This window comes from Lipophrys pholis, assembly GCF_963383615.2.
Source record: "Lipophrys pholis genome assembly, chromosome: 10".
In the NCBI taxonomy this organism is placed as follows: Eukaryota; Metazoa; Chordata; class Actinopteri; order Blenniiformes; family Blenniidae; genus Lipophrys; species Lipophrys pholis.
Window position 1 is genome coordinate 20,744,673 of NC_137640.1, and position 27,227 is coordinate 20,771,899.

The following is a 27,227-nucleotide window of genomic DNA, read 5'->3' on the forward strand; positions in this document are numbered from 1 at the left end:
GTCCTACATCTCTCTGAGGAGCACGAGACGGCGACAGATGTGAACTGCATCACCTCACTCGGTGGTGTGATAGAAGAAGACCTGGTCCTCAACAACACCTCCTAAAACCAGGACAAAACAAAAATCACAGCACACACACACTGCTCAACAGTCAAAGGGAGGTGGTGGAGCAGATGAAGTTCCTGGGTGTCTCACTTAACAACTCAACTCTTTTCTGAGGAAACTGAAGCTACTAACAAATACTTCTTCAAAAGCACTACAGGCCCCATCCGGACCAGCAGCATTGTCTGGTGTGCCAGCTGCAAACACACAGGATGCCACAGCCGCACTCGTGAAGTCAAAGCAGCATACAGCATTACCAGGTCAGCGCTACCTGGAGTCGACACTTAATACAATAGCAAACTCCAAAAGAAAGCTAACAGTGTACTAGAGGACACCACACAACAAGGCCACCTCATGTTCAGACCTCTGAAATGAGGTCATGAACAATAAGTTAAAAAGATTGGTTATGGAGGCCACAGTTCTTGGATAAAAGTTGTCATACTAAATTTATTTACTTATGCAGCACGGATTCTGTTTTCATACATTAGTTTTTAGACAACTCTATCCTGGATTTTTTGTCATTTTTAATTACACTGACACTTTGAACCAGACACAGTTTTGCTGGGATCTATAACTTCCACTGAAGTCATTCATATATAATTTACATTTCTGTATAATGGCAATTCATTCAATCCTATTAACTCATGGACCCGCCTCTGAAAATGGACTGAGAACTCAGCGTTATTTACAATAGTGGTAATCACAAGAACATCCTAAAAACTGGTCAATCTTACTGTGCTTCAAGCAACAGGTTTATACTTTACCTCTCAAACTAATTGGTCTTGGAATAAAATATATTTAAGTGACTGAAAAGCATGAGAACCACAAAGCTCTGACAGTGAAGACAGACAAGGAACATGAGTGCCACTCTCCATTCTCAGCGAGAGAGAGAGAGAGAGAGCGAGAGAGAGAGCGAGAGAGAATAGATGACTCACAGACACTAGTGAGAGATCAGTCGACGGAGGCCATTGAAATGGGAGCGCACACAGAGAGGATGATGACTCAAATGCAGCTGCCTGCCATGCTTTCTACACATCCTCATTACTCAGTACGCAGACATCTTGGGCTCTGGGGGGCTGAAAGCACTGAAACCTCCTTGTTCAACCTTTGCTTCTCACTCTGGGAGCCCGAAAGGCTCGACACACAGCTCCCTATTTTCCACAGCAACTGGTTTGCTTGTTTAGAGCTGAAGACATTTATATCCCACAGACTTCCAGCCGACTCTCCTCCATTTCTAAAGCCTGAGCTCTGATCTGTGGTAAGCCTTGAAAGCCTCTCTACAAAAAGGCATTGTGCTGGAACTGCTGAATCACCTCGCCACTGCATTAACCCCAAAAGATTTGAATTTTCTTCCGTCTTCTTTCCCTGCTCAGATCTTTTATTCATTAGCATGATCAGTACAACATCTCTGAGAAAAGCAAGCCACAGAGTCATATCTGTAACCAGTTCTGCACATGGCTGCTCAGTTATCGACACTGTAGACACTTACAAATAGTCTATTAATAGGCTTTGAAAAACGTTTCTTTTTCACTTCCTAAATGTTGTATCAGAATATCGAAGTTTCCAGTAACCTTACAGCCAGAAACAACAAACTGAGAAATGGGATTAAAGAAATTGGAAAAAACAGGTTTGTTTCACCCGTAACCTCTCACACAAGCCAAAATCTTAACGCTAATGTGCCAACCACTACTGCGTACAGGCTGTACAGAAAGACTTGCAGTACATTCTGCTAAAGAGTTATTTAAGTATGTTACTTGATTTTTTTTCTATTCCACATTAAAAAACAGTTCCCCTAAAAGATCAGGGTTGAATTTCATGTCAAGTCATTTTCAATATATAATAGATGAAAAAGCAACAAAATACTTAAGCTACTATAGGAATGTTCACGGTATTTTCCTCCGATAATAAATAATTGAAAATACTCTTATTGTCAATGTTCAACGAAAACCAACTTCAGATGTTTACATTCATTCAGAGATCACAGGTTTATATTGTGACTATGCCAACCTTTTTGAGCTTAAAGTTTTATTCAAATACTTTTAACTCTCTCTGCAACACTGCCAGCGACTCAAATGATCCGTGACGGTATTTTCTTGTATTTGTGGGTATTGCCAATTGTTACTTTTGAAACTTGTTGCTTCGTCATCTAAAACGATAAATGGACCACAGTTGTTTAGTCTATTTCACCACACGAGTAGTCCAAAATGGGCTTTACAAGATTCATCACAGAAAACCAATTACAGACACACACACGCCCTTGCACAACGGTGATGACAGTTACCGTGCAAGGTGCTCATGTAATACTGGGAGAAACTCGGGGGGGTCAGTGTGTTGCCCAAGGACACTTCAACACATGATGGGCAGAGTGAGAAATAAACCCTGGCTTTAAAAGATAGTCTCCTCTACCAATTTACAACCACCTGACCTAAATAGATGTAAGATTTGAGTCAAAACTAGAATACTTTCTCCTTGTTAACATCCAACACTTGGTTTTTCAAGTATTTTTTGCTGATTAAACTTTCACGTCAAAAAGGGAGCAGTTCATTTAAACAATAAAATACTATAAAAAATACTGGCCAGTCTGTCATCTTCTCTTACTCATTATTTAAACAGCTGCTTTTTCTTGATGACAATAGTTTTCTGGGGCTTCCATTCACTCTGGTCTTGCATATAGCCTCTGCATCTCATTGTGAAATGTTGCATTATCTCTGTCAGGAAGGAAGTAGACATTTCTGTATTAATGCAGTTCATATCTTCAATGGTTACTGTTATTTAAGAGTGGGATTGGACTGACGTATGAATGGTCCTTCACAGGGAAAACAAAGATAGACTATCACACACACACATTCACACCCATGAGAAACTTAGTATCACCGGTTAGGATTTCCAAGCGAAAACCCAAGCACAGGAAGTACCTAAAAAACTCCTCATAGGGGCTCAGAGTCCCCAGCAAACTTGAACTGGGGACATTCTTCGGATGGCGCAATAGTGCTAAACACTACGTAACTATTAGACCCTATAGTAAAGATGTATTTTCTAGGTACGTCTTCTATATCAAAAATCATTACCGATACATTCTTTCAGTTATGACACATCTAAGGGAACATCACACAGACCCCCTGCTGAGCTCCTCCTCAACATGTAGCAAGTACATACTGGTAACACAGCTCTGTCAACAGACTGTCCCTTTACTCAGAGAACTTCCTTTGAAATGAGCTGGAGCGTACATACTTAACATACTGTCACCACTCGAAAGGGGGGTCTAACCTGTTCTCTACCGAGACTTTTTTTTTTAGAAAACACAACACATACACCACCTCACATACATTGTCCTCATTCCGGGAACAGCCAACAACATGCTCCATGGGTGATTCAATTGCAGCACAAACCGACTTAGCTCTAGTGGGCCGGCAGGAGTGTGGTTGTTTACTTGCTTTGGCAGGTCCACTCTAATTGAAAGTGATCCTCGGACCACATCTTGCTGAGATAACAGGGTGGCTCCTGCTATGCTAACTTTTCAACCACTTTGCCTCACACCACCGGCCTCCTTAGATCTTTATTTTTCAAGAAAAAGTATAACAAGTCACCCCAGGACAAAAAGGGGGGCCTGTTTCTGCCAGTAGAAAGTACTGGTATGAAAGAAAGAACAAAACAAACCAGCTGAGTACTAGTAAATCACACCATGAGGAGACATTATCAAAAGTCAAATCTGTTTGGTTTTATATGCTCGTAAAAATGATGGCGATTGCACAACACAACACTCCACCGCAAGCTAAAAGGAAACAAGGATTTATTTAAAAAGCAGCTTCCTTTATTAACCTCAGAAATCCGAGGTGATGTGAAGGCATCGGCGGTCCAGATGTGGAGAAGCGAGTTGTGTTAACAGCTCAGTTATACCAAGTGGACCGGTCACGTCTGAAGAAGACAAAACAGGAGTCCAGCGGCAGCGCCGCTGCAGCCTGGGGCGTCCCACAATCACAGCCATTCACAGCTCCTGGAATACGCCCCCCCCCCCTGAAAGTTCAGGCGGGTCAGCTATCTGTGGAAAATAGCTGTTGTTTTGTTTCCAGGTGCTGCAGCAACAAAACTACAACCAACAGACACACATGGAGCCTATCCAAAACCTCATTCTTCATCCCTCCTCATCTTCACTCCCTCCTCTTTGCGCTCGAACAGTCAAAGTGCCAAGAAGTAAAATTGGGCGACAATCACCAGTCAGCAATGCAAGACTCCAAATAATCCTTTCGTAAACAGTTTTTACTTGATCCTATTCTTACATAAAGAATTTCTAACCAATACTACATCACAGTTTATAGCTGAACAATCCATTTAACAGGAAAGTTCTTTGGCAGATTTCTTTGTCTTGTTTTTGACCAAACTGAAGCAGAGCCTATGTACTCCGGTACATGTGACACCTCTGAAAATATTGAAGAAAGATAAAGGGCGTGACATTAACAAGACGGAACAGTCTCAAACGTGAGGCAGCCGGACAACACTCAGTATCTAAATCTTCCCACATTTATTGCTGGACTAAAACAAATGCAGGCCGAATGACTCAGTCGATGTTATGTTATTGTATGCGTCAACAGCTATACTCAGAAAGCACAAAGAAACTGTGAAAATTGGTTCCCTGAGGGTGAAATACACAGGAAATATTCTCCGTTCGACCTTTGAGCCATTCGCAAGTTAAATTATTCTTCTGTGACACAACATAAGTCAGCTGATAACCATTAAGGGCTAACCACCAAGACACCCGCTAAGCTCCTTCTAAGCTGCAAGTCAATCTAGTGTTAATTCATATTTACTGGCAGCTGCTTTGAGAACAGGCCCAGTGCACTATGACAAGATCACTGGCACAAAACGCTTTCCACCAGCAGGACATCCCTCGTGTCAAAGGTTGGAAAAAAAAATAAATCAAATGCGTTTTCTTGCTGTGATTGGCAACGAAGGTGTTAAATCAACATTTTGAGCTAGGAGAAAAGGTTGTTTAGAGACTAGGCAACTACAACTGCCTGAAGATAAAAACAAAAAAATGTGTAGTGTGCGTGGTGTTCAGGGATACACAATATATCGAATATGTTAACACAATATCAACATGTGCAACAAGCATATCACAAAGACCGAAACTGTTTCCATGCACTATGCGTTCGTGCACAGCAAACCCAAAATGACAGCTTTAGAAATATGAACCAAAAGTATTCAAATATTTTGCTTTAAGAAAATCAGCTGCAGATTACTTTTGTCCTACTAAATATTTTAGACATCGCTGTCGACAACATGTAATCAGCTGTAATAATTGACATCTCAAAATGAAACTGGCGAGGGCTGTCTTGTCTATATTGGTATAAATTAAAAGCCCCTTCTGAAGGATACCAATTTGTCCCTGTGGCAGTTTCATCACTTTTATTTGGCGAATGTGCAGAGTGCTCCGAGCAGACGCCAACTATTCCAAGCTGAGGGGAAATCACTGTCATCGCACAGCTCCACTCCCACTAAGCTTTGTTCCACTTTATAATAATAATAATAATTCAAAACAGAACAATGAAACTTGGAACAGTTTCCTCAAGAGGGACTGAGCTCGTACTCAAAACAGCACAGTGCTGCCAAAAGGTGAAAGTCTGACAATCCTTGTCCAGGTGCACAGGGGTGTGTTTCTTAAAATGACGCTCCGGTCTATACCGAGATACATAAGAATGTCATGCATTAACAAGGCATTTCAGTAATAGCTTATAGTAGTTAAAGGGGTCATATTATACAGCTTTAAAACACTTTGGGTCTCGTTGGTCCAAAAATATTACATTCAAAGTTTATTGCTCCAAATCCAGCCTTTTCTTGCATTTCATCCAATTCAATATTGGATCATAGGAGCTGCACTCAGAATCTGCTGTGTCTGTGTGAGCTGGACTGGCTCCACCCACACATGCCCATCTTGGGAAGAGGAAGGAGTACTTTGTCTTGTGCTGCTATGTACCAGAGCAGACCTGCCTAATTGTGGGAGGGTCAAAGGGAGGGCCGACCTTGATTGGGATTGGCCAAACCCCCAATGACACTATATAGGGCTTGGATTCTGATTTGTTTGTTGGGGCACCCCTTTCTTTTTAAATGAAACAAGCCAGGGAGATGACAGACTTTCTTCACTTCTGGGGCATCATTCCACGTATGGGGATGCATAATACTGTTGAAAAACCAATAGAAAGTGCATTTTGCATAATATGACCCCTTTAATGCTTATGCCTAGCGTTTGGGCCCCACACACTCCGTCACAAAGTGTTACCAAAATATAACGGGCATGTTTAAATGTGCATAAATAAATTGGGCGCAATCCTTAAGAAATGTTTCATTAAAAGCTCAAGAAAGAACTAAGACAGGTCACAGCATTGAAGGGATGAAAAGTCAAAATCCTAAATAAAGAATAGCTCACAGTTAAGGCTGTTTTTTGCTTGACGCGCGAGTGTGACATGCGGAATCAGCATGAGAGAATGTGTGCGTCATTTATACTACACACGGCTCCCGCTCCCAAACTGCAGGGGGCAGTGCATTGCAAACACACTTCCACCGTAGTATTAAATTACAGCAGAAGAAATACACACGATATACATATTAACAACAACAATCCTCCAAAGTAGCAACATAAGACAGGCAGGTCAACTGAGGAGGAGACACTGAAGGCACAGTGCTACTTGTCTAGTAATAGTTTTATTGCAAGTTTTAATAGCATATGAATTGTGAAAAATTAACAAATTCAACCATAATCGCCACAAAACTTGATATTTTATCCATTACAAAACTCTTTTTTTTCCAAAATAGGTTTGAAAAAACCCCCACCATTAAACAAATATCTTCACTCAAGTCAGTTTCTGAGACTCTACACTGTGATGGAATCTCCACGTTAGACGTTCATTCCAACACACCAAGTAGCATTTTAATAAATTTAGAAAATACCAACAAGATGATGACACGTGATATGCATTTACCAAAAACTGTTTCTTCCTGCATGACGACAAGCTGCAGAAAGGTAAATAAGAAACAGGGTTTTAAAATACTGCATCTCCATTTGTTCACCTTGAAAATGGTTCAACAAATCCTATCGTTTCTCTCAAATGAGTCGGTCTGGATTTACTGGCACAATGTGGCATAGCAATTCATAGCTTTTCACAATTAAAGCAGTTCGAGACCCGTCTCATTTAAAATTAGGGATGGGCCTGGAGAACAACAAAAATATCAATGCCATGATGATTAAGTAGATTTTTATTTATTTTTTTGTTATGAAAAGCCATGACTAGACCTGCGAGCCAGTCATCCTCCCGCTGATTCAGATGGGTCGTGTCATCACTGCCACACACTGAGCGCCAACGTGCCTCCTGCTATTGCCACAGGTGTAGCTGTGTATGTGTGTGTGTGCTCTCCACCTCCGACATGTCCTGTCCTGCTGCCACCATCACCATAGCGACACAGACAGCCACCGATGTCACCCCCTTTTTCACACAGAGGGACCAGGCGACACACAGTCGCTGTTCCTCTCATTAAGCCAGTGACAGCACAACGCTTGCTTCTGTCTTCCACACACTACTGACCCATTTTTGATGTCACTGTAAAGTTTCTCCGTATGCAGTAATTAGCTTCAAAATGTTCTAGATTTAAATTAAGACAATAGAAAAAAACACGGGCTGTAGGAAAAACACACAGGTGACATTCTTGAAGTGTAGTATTGATGGTGAGCACAACACACTAGGACAGGGGTTACTGGTAAACATGCATAGTCATTGTAACCATTGGCAACAATGAGCAGCTATTGCAAGTGTTGTATCTTAACCGATAGATGGTAAACCCTCTATGGCTGCATTGAGGTTTGAACAAGTGAGGGAAACAGGGTTTGTCTGAAGAACTATGTCGCCACCCAGTATTATTAAGTTTGCACATAAATAACGAATTCATTGTCATTTTTCTATTGGCTCTGTTTCCTCATAGTACTCCACTTTAATCCATTTCCTAAACTTTACACTTATAAACAGATGGAAGAAAAAAATGGCAATATGGTAAACTGACATTTTAATTGTCGTACTGTATTGCTTAACAAAACAATGTTAAAAAAATAATTTAAAAAAAGTCAAACTCTCAGGTGCTTGTTTGACATCAAGTCTTACCTGTCCTCATCCGCATTCATGGCAATATGAATGCCAACAAGGCTGTTTGCAGCAGGAGTGGATAGGCCGAGGTCATCGCTGAGGAACAGTCTCATGTCATCTTTCACTGCCATCACATCAGTACAGTTCGGAGGTAGGGCATCTATCTTCTTCAAGCCATCGATGTGTTTACTGAAGCAAGCTGCAACTCCTCCAAGAGCACCCTGGGCCTGGACAAGTCCTCCTATATCAAACATCTGATTCGGCACACTGGGAGGGCTGCTGGTTGTCTTGGGCACTGTGGCGGGCACATTCTGGCCACTGGCGTGGGGTGTAGTGGTGGTAGAAGAAACGCTTAACCCTCCTGAAGGCTGAGTCTGGCTGACAACTTGCTGCTGTATGCTTCGTGGAGCAATGGGGGCCACTTGGTGCAGGAGGGCCTGGGCTTCATCTTCCTCTCCACACTGTCCTTGCTCGCCCGGAGCAGCAGAAGAAGTGATTACAGATGAAGGAGGGTAAGCTTGTGAGCCAAAGTGGTGCTGATGATAATGTGCTTGGCCATGAGAAAGCCCTTCAGGATGAGCAACGGGAATCTGCTGTTGCAAGGCACCTTGGTGCACACCGTTGAGGCTGTCTGACAAAAAGGTTTGTGGCGCAACAGGCTGTAGTTTGTGTGACACACACATTATAAATCCAGTGGGCTGGAAGGCACTTACTCTGCTCCCAACTTGAGGATGCAAGCTGTAGCCTTTGTGCAGAGATTCAGACGGGAGCTCAATCGAGGCCGAGTGTCCACTGTCTGAGGCGTTATCCACACCTTGCACAGGAGAAGCACTGCACGTAATGACAGAGAAACTGGTGGACCCCAATCCACTGTCCCTCTCCACCGTGTGACTATGGGTTACCGTTGGTTTTAAGCGGTCCACAGTCCGATTTGAATCAGAATCTCTTTCATAGAAATCAGTGCAAGTCCACCTACCACGTCTGAAGGGCTCTCCAGTACCATGGTCCAGTTTAATGACCCGAAACCTGGAAGTACAGCTCGAGCTCGTGGGAGGTGTGTGAACCATGGAGGCAGCAGGTCCCGGGCTGGCCATGGAGCTCGGTGTAGAGGGTCGAGACACAGCTGACACCGGGGCGTAGTGTGGCGTGCCCTGGCCAGGACTTTTACTGTTGGGAAGCCCTCCGCTGACTGGATGCGTGTGGGGCAGCTGGCCATCCGGTGCGTCCCCGGCGTCGTTTTGGGTTTCCACACAGAGTTTGGTCCGAGACTCGTCCGGATGGTCTCCGCTGTCGGTGTGGTCGGTTATCCCGCCGGCAGCTGCCTGAGCGTGCGTGACGCTCGTGATCTGGAAGCAACTTTTCTTCTTCACGGGCATTTTGGACATGTTAGCGATCTGCGCCGACGACTCCAAGCAGGTCTCCGAATCACAGTTCATGAACACGACAGAGACACGTACCGGACATTTCCACACTCTTCTGGTCTCCCCTGTGAAGTGTAACAACCAGGGCGTCCCCCCGACACCGCACGGGGCAGGAACTGCGTCCTCCCCCGGCCTTTCTCCGTCGCACTGTCCCGGCAGCAAGAGTTGGAAAGACTCCTTTGTCAAAGTTGGTGTGTAGCTCCTGCCAGCGGTACTCGAGTGTGAAAAAGGCCAGGTCTCCCCGACAGTCCAGTCCAGTCCAGTCCACTCCCCTCTCTCTCTCTCTCTCTCTCTCTCTCGCTCTCTCTTTCTCTGTTTAGCCAAGTTAGCTGACGTTAGCTCGTTTTTCCCTTCCTCGGCTCCAGCACGTGCGACATCGTGATGTAAACAACGTCACCGATTTCCCAGAAACACCCCATAATCCAGCAGTGATCACACACACACAAAAAACTCGTCGGAGTGTGGAATGTGTCTCAGTCGCAGTTTGGACAAAGTCACTTCTGGCAGCTCGCTGACAGAGAAACAGCTCTACACAGCAGCACGAGCTAACAGGCTGACTGGCAGCTAACCACCGCCGCTTATCAAGATGGCAAGAGACTGCTGCATTGTGGGTAATGTAGTCCAGCGGGAGGGGGGAGAGAGAGAGAGAGAGAGAGAGAGAGAGAGAGAGAGAGAGAGAGAGAGAGAGAGAGAGAGAGAGAGTTGGGCAAGAATAAGCAATGATTAGGGTTAGGGTCAGTCTGGTGGGGATAAATGTAAGTCAATGTGTGTGTGTGTGGTCTTTGGTCATTTTTGTGATGTTTTGTATCACTTTGTGATATTCTTTTCCAAATTTTCCCTTTTTTTGTTGTTTTTTTGTGTCTTTTGGTTATTATTAGCACCTGCCTGTTTGTTTCTTTTGGTGTAGTTTATTATTATTTATTCTCAGTGTAATTTTGATGAACTTTTTGGCATTTGATGGAATACTATAGAGTCTGTGTTACTGTGGAAATTGTATCGTCATTAGTTTTGCATTATGTTGTGGAATCTAATGCATCGTTAAATATGTGTGTTGGTATAGAAAAACATAGCCTATAACATATTTTTTTTCTGTAAACATGCAGTTCAAAGCAACCACTGACTCCGAACAACTGAGTCACAACTGTTCTTTTTGTGTGAATCACTTAATGCTGGGAAACCTTGGCATCATGCCACAAATGAAATGTTACTACTGAGCAAAATTGTATGAGCATAACTACATGGACATGGTATGGCACAGTTGTGTGATCTACTGAAACTAGTGATTGATAATTAATAATATATACAAAAGATATTAGAACAATGAAGTTGTATTATTGGCTGCTGGCTCGCGGTTGTATCCAGTCACATCCAGAAATGAGGACCTGATTGGCTATCATGACCCAATGAGAGCGAATCAACAAACAAATAACAATCCATTGCACTTATCTGCTCATATCTTTGCATTGATTCACTCCTGGGTTGTCACGAGAAGGAAACATCAGTGACACATTTCTTGAGAAATACCACTGCATGCATCCTGTGACCTGCCTCTAAAATGAGGTCACAAGTCACATCTTAAAACACGTCATATATACAGTATATATATATATATCAGTCTGAGGTCTCTGTATACACATGGATTGTTCACCCACTATTAGGGAAGGTGAGCAAGGATTAGACCATCATGAGACAGGTTAGTTTTACCCTACTGATGATGTGTTGTTGCAATAGTAATCTTGTGTGCACCTTGAGGGAGGTTCTCCCAAGCAGAATGCAGTGGGTGTGTCGGTGACGTGCGGGGGCGTGTTGGTGATGGGAAGGGTCAAAAGAGGAAGTGCTGTGACACACAGGTAGAGATGTTTGACAGGTGAACTGTCATGTGGCTGGAGGCAATAAAGAAAGCCAACTCGACTCCTTCGTCCGTCTCATCTTTCCCAGCCTCCACAATACACAGTTATTGGCACACATGTCATATTTGGACCTTGTTTTGCCCTCCTTGCCCTCTGTACATGCCTACTGCCCATGTGATTTCACACTTCACACCTTTTGTAATTTGACCACAGTAACTGCAAACGCCAGCAATTCTCATTTAACTTTATGGTATCAAAGATATACAGAGTTAACAATCTCCAACACCAGTCAAAGCGATGATGTCCTTCATTCAACTGTTTACAACACAGACATCAATGTAACATCAACCCGATGCTGTTTTATCTTATCTGTATCAATGCCATTTTATTTCCTGCCTCTGGTTCATTCACAGAGAGCTAATGCAAAAGAGGTTATTGTGCCAATAAATGCAATCAAGGGCTTGTGCTCAGCTGTTTGGCAGTTTGTCACAAGACAAACACGTGATTTTAAAAAAGCAATTAAAGTAAGTTAGGGAGAAAGAAATTGTGGTGGCGGTGGGTGATGTTGTTTCCTGCGCTTTAAGCAACTTTAGCTGGGATATCTTTTAAAGTTTCCTCACATGTTTAAACCAGAACCAGACCTGCGAGCTTCTTAATCATCAGTGCGCGTCATTAGTCTGTGAGTCTTATCTGTATGAAGATTTCAAAGCTGAAATGTCGTGTTGACTTACACAACTAGGGAGAGACGAATTAATGTGTTTTCTGAAGAAAACCGCTCAATTGCCGCACAAAACTCGATTTAACAAAGGGCCTCATTCACTGCCTCTGAGCTCACATATACGTTTATTCACAGTTTATTGCTTTTCTTGTTCAATCTGTAAAATTCTAGCCATAGTGCTTATCAGCCATTATTGACTGGGGTTACGGTATTGTCAAGTGATCAACACAGCACAGACTGCTCGGGTCAGACTTATTTAAAAAAAAACAAAAAAACATTTGTATTTAAAGTTTTGTAGAGCACAATGCTGTGGAACAACTTCGCATTTTAAATAAATGTAAGTCAAAACAGACGAACATTTGTACATCTCCTCTTTTGCCTATTTCTCCTGTGAAGTGCATGTAGGACTGAGTGAAAGACTGCAGTTTAACTAAAATAACATTCACCACAAAGATGATCCCAGCAGTGCAAACGTGAAAATACAGTCGTTCCAATTTTGCGACTGCCCTGACTGAATAATCATTGAATTACTGTTACATAATAGGCGGGTGCAAACTCACAAGATTCTTCCTGACAAAAACAATTTTGTACAGTCCTCAAGTAGGACAGAGGGGATGGAAAACAACACAAAACATGCAGGGTCGACACACACACACACACACACAGCAATGCATTGTGCTGTTTTAACAGCTATGTAGAAATACTGATAAAATGTCAAAAGATTAAGCGACAGTTTATGTAAACATGACTTAAGTTTAAGAGGGATTAGATGTGTTGAAAGCTAGTCAAAATAATTTCTTCTGACAGTCTGGTGACACAGCAAAAGCCTTCAGATGGTTTCTCCAGTAAAAAGTTGTTGTTTTTTTTCAAGCCAAACATTTGTTTATCAACCTCTAAAGACCTGAAAACAGCTTTTGTATAAAAACGGTGTTGCGACATCAAGCTCCAGCAAGCCTGCTATACTTAGGCTCCCTCCTTTATTAGCAGGCCGTGCGTGGGCTTTCCCAGCGACAGCTCAAGTGTTTGTGTAGCTGGTTGTGTTTATTTACTCTGGTCTGAGGGCGAAGACTACCAGGCTGTGCCGCGGTGCATGGCCGTCTGACATGCTGGGTCCACTTTCAGCGTACCACCGCAGCAACAAGACAGGCGTTGTGCCGTCTGTATTTCTGGGAGCCTGGAGACCTGGCCAGTGGTCACTTTCAGCAGCTCAACCTGGGGGACCTCTGGCCTTTAGCAATGCATTGTGGGGTGTGAGAGCGCACAATCAACAAACAGATTGACCAACCATCGCTCAGCACTTACTAAAAAAGAAATTAAGTAGAAAAAAAAGGCTTCCAGAGAAGATGGGGTAAAAGGGGGTTGGTTCAGGGCAACTTGGCCGTCCTCAAAGTGACATGATTAAATGTGCACGTGAGCCCCGTGCACAGTTTCAAGTTTGTTCTGCTTAATTTCCACAGAAACACCCGTTTGCTTGTTAGTCTCCGCCCGCAACATTTATTCAAGTGTGTCCAGCTGCTAATAAAAATAACTAGTAAAAAAAAATAGTACAAATCCCACCTCAAAGTGCAGCTCTGTACCGTTTAGTCAATGTAAACCACTTGACACTTCCAAGTATACAGAATTCACAGAACAAGCTCAGAATTTGAGTGTGGTGTATTTTTGGAGCTCATCTGTGGTACTTCTCTGTTGTGTTGGGGAGTACGTGGATATCATTTTTCCACTACCTCATGAGTTTCTTCACACACAGCCCCCTGGGGGACTTACTATTGCGCAACAATGTTATATAATGTTGGATTTGATGTTAGTCTAGAAAATCTCTACAGTGTCAGACTGTATATATGGACGTGTTATTCAAAAGAGAAGAATGAGTTTGTACCAACCGAGGGATAGACACAGACATTTGTTGATGTTCGGTGAATCCTGTCTCTTTTATATCACAGTTAAATAAAATGTTTGTTATCTCACAGGCTGCCAGAATGTTCAACCTTACATCCCCGTAAGTCTTTTGGCTCATCTGTTAAGACTACCTTTGTGCATTTTGACTAATGCAAGTAAGTCAATGTGCTTGTGTGACACAAATTCCCACTAATGTTGTTTGTTGAAACAAGGGGAGCTTCAGTGCACTATTCCAATATACTGTCAACATCACCAGGGAAGACAAAGATTTACCTTCTCGGGCTTTGAACTGGAGCCGATGAGTCATTAAGCTGTTACATTCATAAGCTTTTAAGTTGACACAAATGCAAAAGAAGGTTTGTTTAATGGATTAAAACTCGGCCGTGAGGACGTTTCCATCAGGGAAGGCCATTCTGGATGGAGGCACCTTTCAAGCATGAAGCTTGACAATCTTCCTCGGGGTGAACACTTTGACTTGAGATAGAGCAGCGCTTGTTTGTCGGCTAATTAGACATGGTCACGTAGCCCATGCTATAATGACGCACATAATGAAAGTCACCGTGATCAAATCAAAAGTAGCAGAAAGACTTGGACAGATTCCTTGTCCTCACTGTCAGCAGGAAGAAAACCATAAGATGTGTCGAGTCGGTTTTACAGGAGAAAAAGAGAAGGACAAACCCCCCCCCCCCCCCCCCCCCCCCCCAAAAAAACACACCTTCACTTAAGGGTTATTATTTTTGTTTAGTTGAGTTTATATGTTTGTGAGGATAGTATTATGGGTGAGTCTTTACTGACATAGTGAGGAGATCTTCAGCTTTCCCCTAGAAACTCTAACAAGAACAATGTCCTGGAAATTTACCCTCCATACTGTGTAGGAGTGATGTTCCACAGAATTAATCTCTTTTGTAATTTGATGCTAAGCTAAAACAGCTGATATCGCCTATGATGACACTATATACAGTATATACAATCCTGACCCATGAATTACAGACCATGTTGTTTACACACATCTTCTCACTCTATTCAAAATCCTTACCAAAGTATTTTTTTTTTTCAAATGACCAGGTTTTAGAGGTATTATGTTGTCTTTTAGTAGACCCCGTGCCAGCAGAGCCATCGCTAAGCTTGAGGAAAGGGTAATGGACAGGTGAAGGCATCAAAATGGCATTTAAACATGTACTGTATTCATAAAGACCTTAAAGACTAAGTACTAAGTAAGATAAAGTGTATTAACAGACAAACGGCTCACACAGGCATGCTAGTACATGATATTGGCATGAGTGTCTACACATTAGTATAAAAAATAAAAAAAAAACAGGTGGAAAAATTTAAATGTAAGAAAAAGTCTTGACAAAGCAAGAGAGTTATAAATACTTTGCAAATTAAAAAGTGTGAAAGGTGGGGCAATTCGCAACAGAGTTTTTGCATCTACATAGAAAGTAACACCCGGGAAAAAGGAAATAAACGTGATTTATTAGTGACATTTATGGAATTGTCCTGACTTTGTTGGGGTAAAACTGAAATTTGAAGCAAAACAATCTTAACATATCTTTCTCATTCATGTTTTCGTCGTTGCATAAAAACAAGGAAACGAAAACACTTCAAGATTAAAGTACAACACAGGCTGAAATGTGTGCTTTTTCTTCAATATTTACCTCAGGTTACAACTAAATGCATGACATTATTCATCACTAGGTGATACAAACTGTAAATAATAAATGAACAAAACACTGAAAAAAAGATAGGTTAAAAAGTGAGAGGAAAATAAAAAAAACCTAAATAATTACATTGGTGTGCAGTGCTACTTTGACTTGATATTTTTCAGCGGGTGTAAATAGGATAACCTTGTTGTATTGTTAGTGGCCAGCACAGGTCACATATCCAGAGACATGGCTGGTAATGTTGACATTTTTAATACCTACAGTGAAAGTAAAACCTGTGACATGTATGCCACTCCAGCCTGCAGACAAAGCAAACACAATATTTTGCTTTGGGAAAAACTTAGATTTTTCTGATGATGGCCTGCCTGTCATTTGAATGTTTAGCATCTATTTATAGGCGAACTTGTGCTGAAGTAAACCACATAATCCTCTTTTTTGATTATATAGAGTTTATTTTTTATTTTAGGCATCAGATTGTGATTTCATTGCAACGTTATTGAACATAAGATCCAGTGTTCCAATAAAAGTGTTCTAAAGTAGCAACTTATTGTAACACTGCTTCATTTGGTCATAGCGACTTGATAATTGATTACTTTATTAAAATAGCAGCCGAGTAATTTTTTAACTTGCAGCACTAATGTCCCTCTCAATCCTGCTCAATAACTTGGCCGCTTGATTTCGTATCATCTGTAGCTGTTGGTCTTCTTTCTGGTGCCACTCTGTTTCTATTGTTTTAAACTCCTGTTAGCCAAAGGGATAAGTGTCTCAATATTCTTGGACAAATTCAGTTCTGACAGCAATGTTAAACATGTCCAAATGCAACTAATATTAGCCAGTGTCCACACTGCCTGTGATGCATTAGTAACCTAAAAAGGGTCTTTTTCTTTGGTTTAGGAGAAATGGTGAAATTAGGAGAAATGGTGAAATTAGGAGAAATGGCCAGAGATAACTGGTTTATGGCAGCCAAGCGTTCATAGCGGCGTCACTTTTTGATCCTTCGAAGTCGGCTCTTCCTATCATTGTGAAGCAGAATTCACCAAGCGTTGGATTGTTCACCCACTAATAGGGAACGTGAGCTGGGATTAGACCGTCGTGAGACAGGTTAGTTTTACCCTACTGATGATGTGTTGTTGCAATATTGCACGAGGGTCTAACCCCAGATCACGTTCCCTCGTTGCTGTAACCGAGCCGGGAGAGCGGTCGGCTCCCAATTGGAAGGTTGCAGGTTAAATTCCCATCTCTGCCAGCCTACATGCTGAAGTGTCCTTGGCCAAGACACTGAACCCCCCAAACTGCCTGTGTGTATGCAGTGTGAGAGTGAGTGGCGTGAGGTGCAGATTGGCAGCCTCGCTTCCGTCAGTCTGCCCCAGGGCAACTGTGTTAACCACCATCGAGTATGGAGTGAATGAATAATGCAGTGTAAAGCGTCTTTGAAAGTCAAGAATAGCACTCAGCAATGCATTATTATTATTATAGTTAGGTAAATAACTAAATGTGGAATGATGGGCCTTTTTATTTGAATGTATAAGTAAATGTTATAGTAAAAAAAGCCTTTGAGCAACCTTTGGTGCTGGGGAATACTATGATATAAGTATATATATATATATATATATATATATATATATATATATATATATATATATATATATATAGCACCAAAGGTTGCTCAAAGGCTTTTTTTACTATAACATTTACTTATACATTCAAATAAAAAGGCCCATCATTCCATATATATATATATATATATTAATCTGGCGTTGAGTCTTTTGTCTTTTGTTTGAGGGTTTAACATTTTGTAACCAGCGGCTCCAGAGCGCCATCTGTGTCCCACTGCTTTCATGACCCACTCAGCGCCTCAGCAGAGAACTGGAGGCTGTGATGAGCAGCTGCAGCCACAAGATGTCCTCACTGAGCAGAGAATAAACACCCCAAGTGTCAGACCTGTTTGTTGATTCATTTCACGATTAACATCTAAAGTACGACATGAATATTGAATATTAGTGGAAAACTTACTATATAAAAAAGTTAACAAATATTTCCATTAAAGCAGAAAATATTACAGTACATAGCTGTGCAGTTCAGTGAATAGCGGTGATTGTGGCAGAGAACTTCAAACATTCCAAGATCAAAACATTATTAACACAGACTTCATAAGCACACAAACTTCACCACTAGAGCCAGTAATGTTTTGGAAAAGGTGCACACCGGGGAAGTGCAGGGATTTCCCCAGACTGGGGAGAAAACAACACTCACCCTCCAGCAGCTGGCCTGCCTACAGAGGATGTGCACTAACCAGCTGGCTGAAGTGTTCACTGAAATTCTCAACCTCTACAACAAGCTGCAGCGCCCACCTGTAGAAATACCAGTACCATCTTCCCTATGCCTAAAAAATCTGAAGTCCCAACCCTCATAAACTATGGCCTACTCAATCATAAAGTAGAAGACAGTGTTCGCACACATGAAGATGAACAGCATCTCTACATATGTAGACAGTCACCAGTCTGAGGAACCATGCAAACAGATCTAACACTCCATTTTGCCTCATCCCTTCATAAACTGGTCAGTAAACTCGCCAACCTCAGACTCTCCACCGCACTTTGTTCCTGGATTATGGACTTCCTGGCCAACATAATGTCAGGATGTCAGGATCCAGAGCCAAACGTCTGACACCATAATCATGAACACAGGAACATTGCAGAGGCTTTGAGCTCAGTCCGTTCCTAATCACCTCCAATATCCAGGACTGTGTCCTCATCCATTCCTCCACCATAATGAGGAAGTTTGCAGAAGACAGTGGTGGATCTCATTATTGACCAGAGTGAGAACTGTTACAGAGAGGAGGTCCAACATCTGGCAGAGTAGCATGCAGACAATGACTTGCCTGTCAACGCCTATACGGCATTCTGCATCAACAATGAGGAGCTGGAGAGGGTGGACACAGTCAGCTTTCCTTGCACTTATGCGGTGTAGGATCTGACATAGACATTTTAACACATCCCACCTTGTAAAAAGGGCCCAACAGAGGATATTCTTCCTGAAAGCTTGAGTGCCACAGTTGCATCCTCTGCCAAAACTGCTCGGTGTGATACAGCAGCTGCAAAGCAGAACGATGGTGAACGTTGCAAAGAGGCTTGAGGGAGCCAAGATTCTGAACTTGGACTTTGTGTATACCGAGTGGATGCAGAGGATTGCACAGTCTCTCTGCATGGACAACAGACACCCAGAATAGTTCTTCAGGAAGAGGTACTGCACCATAAGGACATGGACTGATAGTCTGAGGAACTGCATTTCCTAGAAAACTGTAGCCTCTATCGTGTAACCACCATTGTGTCGATCATCACCTGATCATTACTGGAACTTTTTACCTACTGTGTACAGCCTGTGCTAGTGCTATTCAAGTTGTCTTGGAAAGCACCACAAACATTATTGTTACACCAACACAATGACGGTTATCCCTCAGTCCTATATAATAATATAATAGGAAATGATAACAAAGAACCATATCAGCTCAGATAAGCATTATATAATATGACTGGTTTACATCTTGAGAGAAGATAGCTGAAACAATGAAAGGAGAACAAAGTCAAACCTGCCTTTGTAACAAAAACCTACACGAGCACACAAAGTACTACTGTATAATGTAGTTCCTATTTTATAATCTTTTGACTTGCAAATGACAGGTACTCTGCAGAGGATTGTTGTGGTTCTCTCTCTCTCTCTCTCTCTCTCTCTCTCTCTCTCTCTCTCTCTCTCTCTCTCTCTCTCTCTCTCTCTCTCTCTCTGCATGTATCTGTACTCACGTAGATGTGGGTTGTGGTCAGCAAGTAGGAAATACCAACATGTCTAACTGAGAGTGCTTCATACATCTGTGACCTGCAACACATTTCCATGTCAGACGGTTTGATGGTCCAAGAACAAACCAAGTGTTGAAATGTTGACTCTGTCTTTCTTAGAGTTTATCTGTGAAGCTGCAGATGGAAAAGTGGGGGCAGGGTTGATTCACACACACACACAGACACACGTGCACACACACACGCACGCACGCACGCACGCACGCACGCACGCACGCACGCACGCCTGCCTGAAGATATCAATATGTATATATTTATGACTGTGGTAACCAAACGAACCTTAAAATAAACAAAACAAACATATTACCTCAGTTCTGGTTTTCACATATTTTCCTCTTGTAATTCACGTGCTCTCTTTTTTCATCGTCCGAATGGAAAACAAACTTTAAACTTTGAAAGGGTGCTCTGAAAGTGAACCGATAGGAAGCAAAAGGTCACATTTCTCACTGCACTTGAAGTGAGAGCTGATTCATCGCAGCATGTGGGGTGCTTCTCTTCCCCGACCACAACACTGTGTCAGTGAAATCAATTCTGTGAAAAGACTAAAAAGTTGCAGGAATGAAAAGTGTGATCAGCAACTTCAGTACATTCAGGACACCAAGTTGAGCCCACAGATAAAGTGTTTTTGTATTTTTAATGCCAGAAACCGTAAAATGTATAACTAACACCTCTTAAGTGAGAGCCGCTAGTGTGTAAGATATTTCTGGCCTTGTCTTGTTTTGTGGAATCAGAAATGGGTGGATGGATGGATGGATGGATGGATGGATGGATGGATGGATGGATGGATGGATGGAATACAAGTAGGCATAAACAAAGCAGACAAAAAAAAAATGCAACAGTGATTCAGCATGCCACATATACATGATGAGATTTAACATAGAAAGTCAGTCTTTCCTGGAAACTATGATTTGGTTTAAAAGCAGCTTTGAATAAAAGTTTGGAGGACACGGGCAATTAACGTGAAAGAAAAAGATTAATCTGAGCAAAACAGGAGAAAGTAAGGAACGGCTGAGGTAAAGGTCGCTCAAAGTTTGGCCAAGCAGCTATTTCTTCGTCATGAAACACCAAATTAATGCCCAACTTCACTGCAGAGGACAGAAACTCAACCCAACATTTAGAGAATTCTGAAGGGACATCAGTTGTTAAACTGAGATGGTCACGCAAACGTAAGAATGATGATGGCTGTCACTAGTTCTCTCTCCAATAATTCAACTACTAAGTGGGTGTAAGTCTTTAACTGTTCTGTTCATCTGTTCATTACTTGCTTTTGTTGTTTGATGCTTTATCTTTGTAAAAAATTGTGCTCTTTTCATTTTTCAATGATATTAGGTCGGAATTGTCTTTGTGGTTACTTTAACCTCCCGGGTACGTCTCCTAAAGGAACTGAATAGGTTACTGTAACAATAATAATGAGGAAAAAGGTGCAATATTATGATGGAAGACTGCAGCTATGGAGGAGGTTCAACAGGTTTAATGAGATAAGACCCAAAAGGAGATAATAGCCAGTAAGAAATATTTATTTCCTCTATTTGAATGAAGCACAATAGCAATATATGAAAAAAAACAAAAAAAAAACAGGAGGCACACAGTTAATATATATATATTTTTTAATATGGCAGGAGAAATACAATCCTGTACATAGATGCTCATTACTACAGACCTCACCTCCAAAGTTTCTAAAGTTTCTGAAAGTACTACTCCGCAAAGAGTGACTTTTTAGATGAGGAAAAACAAAGAGCCCAGAAATCAATCAAGATGACGGCTCCTGCGATCGAAACACACGAAGATCCTCTGACGGTTCCTTAGTATTTAGGGGAAGTTCATGTGCGGCTTCTTCAGGGCATTTGAGAAGCTACTTATCAGATCACAAAGCAACTTTAATGGTGTAAAACGACACTATTTCAGCAACGTCAGTCATCACATGGTGTACCATTTATATCACTGAAAACCACAAAGTGAAATGAAATTACACTTGTTGATCAAACAAACCACTGTACTGGCAACAGTTATGCACTGTGTGTGCAGTGTAGGTTGTCCGTGCTGAATTCCCAAATTCAATACCTACAATCATAATGACAATGATTTTCTTCCAGCCATCATCACTGTGAACCGCTGCATCTTTCTACATCCTTTACAATTTTTATATATTTAATCCATTGCTTTGCAGTGAAATGTCTCAGTGTCAGAAATACTGTGGTCATGTTTCATCATAATTCTGATATTATTAAAAGAAATAAGCTTGGTACAAAGCTATAATTATAAGTTCAAAAGGACTCTGTAAAAAAACAAAACGTAAAGAAAAGAAAACTGACCAGAGCACCAGAATATCACTCCAGAGCAAGATTCACTTCATCCCTCTGTATGAATCATGACCACTGATTCATACAGAACAGAGGTTCTTTATAACCAGTCCCTACATTGTCATGCCACTCCAGACATGTACAGTAACTTATACTGCAGAGCAACAACTGTGTTCCTGCTGCTGGAAAACAATGTTGTTGTTGTTGTTGTTTTTTTGTTTTTTTTAGCTTAAACTTTCTGTTAAAACCTTCAATCCAAATATTCTGATGAAATGTTTTATCCAGTGTAACTGGAGAGGAAAAAGTAAAACTGGGATGATTTACATTCCACAAGCATTTTAAAGGGAAAAGCTTGAGGGATGGCAGGCCTACAAACCAAAGGAGGAGCAGGAAATAGTAACTTCAAACCAGCTGGGACTCATTTTTGGCCACAAATTTAGGATTAGCATTTTACATATTTCATATAAATATGTTAAATTCTCAAGTCGTTGGACACATACTTTGTAGCCCATCTTTGTCACAACCTTAGTTCATCAAAAGAAATGAGTTTCCTTATGTGCCTCAATGTTTGTTACTTTCTCCATTCAAACGGCATGTGAGTCACTCATGTCAGAAAGAAGTGAATCTGTTTAATGATATATGGACTTGTGGAAAATAATGGGTCAAAAATCAAGTTGGCTAATGAGAAGGAGAATTCAAACCTACGAACCGGTTTTTAAAATCAAGATTAAGATTAGGATTACAATAATGTTAAGGTTGGGCAAGAAGAAGTAATGATGGAGGTTAAGGTCAGTCTGCTGGAGATAAGTGTGTGTGTGTGTGTGTGTGTGTGTGTGTGTGTGTGTGTGTGTGTGTGTGTGTGTGTGTGTGTGTGTGTGTGTGTGTGTGTGTGTGTGTGTGTGTGTGTGTGTGTGTGTGTGTGTGTGTGTGTGTGTGTGTGTGCGCGTGTGCGTGTGTATTTCCCGGCGACTCTCATCACGTGTCTCTTCTGTAGAGACCAATGGCTTTTACTTTGTCTCTCAGATTATGAGGATGTGTGCATCCTTTCCCCAGCCTTGGCTACTATTGATTTCCTTTGTCTGTGACAGCACCGGACCTGGTGTGCAGGGACGAGACTTTTTCAACATGCGTGCTCCATCTTTGCTACCTGCTGCTGCTCAATATTTAATGCACTGCAGGGATGCAGCTCCAGTGGTGCATGACGATAGAGAACTCGTTTTTAATTCTAAATCATCACAATGTTGTATCCGTCATGTAAAACTATCGTTTACATTGAGCCGTGGCAACTTGCAAGAATTGTACTGTGGAAGACAACAACAAGAAAAGCCTTTAATAAAAGTGAGTTTTACAACATGTTGAGAATCATCCTTATGACAAAAAGAGTGAGCTACAATTGTTGGATTTTTTGGGGGGGAAAAAAGTCCCAAGGAGTATTCTATTCGGTAAAACATGTTAAATCTCACCAAAATATTCATACAAGTGAGTTAAAAATAGGTATTTTTCAAGAGGTGCCACGCATGGCAAAAAAAGGATCTCGGGTCATTAATGATTTATAGAATTTTACCCAATTGCCTTTCTTTCTTTTCTGGCTCAACAAAGACAAAGCAGACAACCTACAGTGTCACAGATGACAAAAATGGGAAATAGCATCAAACCCTCTGTGTGTAATATGGATTAGATTTTAAGACATTGTGGTTTAGGATTAGTAATGAGGGTTGATTTAGGCCGAGATATCCTTTCCCTGTCACCAAGTTTCGATGAGTCAAAATGGTGATCATTTCTCAAATTGCTCACTCGTAGAGATGTGATGAAAGAGATCACAAAATGTATAGTCCACATTTGATTATTGACACATTTGACCCATGAGCTGCACTTTTGTTTTGTTCAAATCAATTTCCCATTAAGAACATAAAATCAAGCTTGGGCTCAATAATAAATTCATTGATCAAATGTTTAGAGACCAACTTAAATGTACTGGAGGCGTCAACATTACTATAGTTATTCAAGTCATAGTTTGTCTGACATGGAAAAAGAAATGTTATTAAATTGGATAAGTTTGCAGAATCCGTGGAGTATCTTCTTACTGTTAAAGTCCTGTTTTGAAGACGAAGCTCATGGTATACAAGACCACAGCTGACCCTTGCAAAAGTATCATCATGTGCAAGTATAGTGTCTCACTGCACTTGCAGAACTTTGTGCACTGCCACTCATCATGCTCGAAACACCAAAGTTATTTCAGCAGTCCATTATCAGAATGTGGTGGAGGATGGATATCCTTGACGTTTGTACTATATCCTGATTTATTGTTCTCCACTGGTGATGTCTCTTGTCTCTTGTCCTCCATAACAGGAACCCCACAAGTGACAATAGTGGTAAGGTAGATTTTAATTCAACAGTTTTACTCCTGACTCGTTTATGAAAAGGAAATCTGCCATAAAAAGAAGTCTGTGGGCCCAGAAACAGTTTAAATGAAATGTATTGAAATTGTTTATTTTTCAGTGGAAAGTCCCCAACAACCTGTTAAATCCCTAAACTCTGCTCCAGACAGGCAGAGGACAAACACTTGAACTTTCATGGGGCTCATGTTGTTTCACTGACCTGTAAAGTCTATTTTGGGCACTTCTAGTTTGTTTGGATGATTTGACCCATAGTGCAGTAACAGTACATCATTCACATTTGGGTGGGCATGTTGCAAGTGTACTGTACTGAAATTGAACCGTTTAACTGCTGCATCATCTACAATAACATTTTGCTTCCCAGTAGGGATCTTTTTTTTATTTATTTTTTTGTAACTTTTTAATATCAGAGTTTTGGGTTCCTGTGCTGTTGTTTGAGTTGAGATACTTCTTGGCCCAATGAGAGCCAGTGTCCAGCAACAGTGGAGCGACTGACTCCCCACTGACAGGGAAACACTTAACGGCTGTGGTGATTCCAGTCTGCATATACCCCCATCCTCAAATTTAAATGTCTATTTAAACTATGACAAGCGCTGATCACTACATATTCTCATGTGAAAAGTAAAGATGGTGTGTGTCTGCTCTGCAAAAAAAAAAAAAAATAAATTGAATTGGGTTGAATTTGCCTGGGTTATCCAGCTGCTACAATGAGAGTACACAATGGTAATGGCTTCATCCGGAACCCTTAGCTTTTCTAAAGCAAACACAAGTTAGCTTTTTTCAGTATCTCTGTGACTCATGTGCCGGCTTAGTGGTTTGGCTATGAGTGCTACTATTTTGACCAGGCACAAGTACAAAACAGAGGTGACCATGGAGACTGTGGACGTCCAATGGGAAAGCGGCACATGGGTGTGGCTAACTGGAGGTTCATGTGCTGCTCATTTCTGTCTGGCTTGTCAATGAATAACTAGTTTCTCTCATCCCTTTGCAGGGTGAGAGAGAACTTTGTTGATGGAGGTAAAATGTCACCTTTGTTTCATGCAGCGGAGCCTCTAAGTGATTGCAGTAAAGGACTCTCCATGCAGGACAGCGTCATGACATCCTGCAAGCTGAAGCTTCTTAGTGACAGTGAAGTTTTACGTTTCCCTTTTATATTATTCCCTTGTATTTATTGTATATTAGTCCGGGCGTATTAGACCCTCCTCTCATCTGTAGACTAGTTGCGTAATTGATTCATTGATTAAATCAAATTCACGTGTACAAGTAAATCAGTATTTTTGACCAATATATTTATTTTCATGAGGCACTAAGCGAATCACTCTCTCTGTTATTCATTTATTTTTTTATAAGTTTGAGATTAAGGTTAATGTTTGTGGTAAAAGTTGCCCATTCGTGCTCTCTGTGAAATAGGTGTCGATGAGCTGCCGCTCATGTGCGCTATCTGTATTTATTTTATATACACGGTCAATAGTAGGAGCATGGTTGAGTAAACCACGGGGAAAGTCTGAGAGATGAAAAAGAGCTCTGTGGAATACAAAAGCATCTCCTGAAAAGTGTTGAAGACATGACGTACACAGTATTGCAAGAAAATGTAGCTGTGAAACTTTTCAGATATACAGTATGTAAAATGAATCTTCTCAGCCAGAAATACTGTGATTCACAATCTGTTCTCACGTGTTTTTCTGTCTTTTTCTTAAGGATGGGAGACCTTATAAAGAACACAAAAATGAAAGAAATTATACCAAGATCAGAAGGTTCGTGTGGTGAGCTCATTAGAGGTTTCCATGACAGCAAACACAAATACAGATACACCCTGGCCTAATGATGTCACGCTGCCACATACACGTTTCAGCAGTAGGGCCAAGCGTAAATTGTTGCAGAGCAGGAATTTCTGAGGGCCACTGTGGTACTTTCTGTGGCCGTTCCTGCGAGGTGCTACCGCAAAGGCAGGAGAGATTTGAACAGACTTATTTAACCCCACAAAAGCATTTTTTCACCAAATTTTTTAAAGTCACTTGTACAGACAGATCTCATACATAAAATACAAATTTGACAGTCCATTTAATATTTCATGGATTTTGTTTTGATTGTAACTCGTGTGGCTGGGAAGGCAGGAGAATCATTTTGATGGATACCTCTCATAGAATCTGTCATGTAAAAAAAAACCAAATCCAATATAATCTGTAACACTGGACGTGGTGTCAACATATTCTATTTGAATTCAAATCTTTCCTATGTTTAAAATATTAAAATAAATAATCCACAATTAGAACTGATTTGTGTAAAGAGTGAATGTGTGCCGCTCACTTTTCATCATTGCAGCTGTGTATCAAGGTAAGCATTTTATTTTAGCTTCAATAACTATACAAAAGATACATGCATTTTTAAAATGTGTACATGTTTAACGAGAGAGCAGCCCCCACTATAAGGCTCCCCAACTCCACCTTCCTCCTCCAACATCGCTAAAGGTGCCATACATTTAATGCATCACAACTGGGCCTTGTTAAAAACAATAGCACCCATAATACTAATTGCATTTCTAATTATTAGAAGAATAAAATATTTGCAGCAACAGAAGTGCTAGATTCCATTGATTCCAAAAACGATTGTTAACAAAGAGCATGAATTTGAAAGTGTCTGACCTGGCAACCGATGGTCCCAAGCCCGGCTGAGTATGAGTCAATAGATGCTGGTGGCACTGAGTAAGGTCTCTAGTGGAACCTGATATTGTCTCGGAGCCGGCAACATGCAACTGCTCATGCCGAATGATAAGCTGCGCTTCACAAATTAGATCACACGCACAGATCAGAGATCTACAGTAATAAAAACCCACGTAGGCCTAGTCTCCTGTCACAAAGCATTTGGAGACATCCCAGGTCACTTCAGGTGAAGTCATGCAGCCAGGT

General features: G+C 41.3%; 1 protein-coding gene across 1 annotated transcript in view; it reads right to left on the minus strand.

The window, feature by feature from the left end:
- Nucleotides 1-10,162, minus strand: part of LOC308116188 (TSC22 domain family protein 2-like) — a 28,443-nt gene extending 18,281 nt beyond the window's left edge. The window contains exon 1 of the mRNA XM_080474220.1: nucleotides 8,247-10,162. Coding sequence (XP_080330346.1) covers nucleotides 8,247-9,664 — 1,418 coding nt within the window. The 5' untranslated portion in view covers nucleotides 9,665-10,162. The remainder of the gene's footprint in view (nucleotides 1-8,246) is intronic.
- Between the last annotated feature and the right edge of the window lie 17,065 nt (nucleotides 10,163-27,227).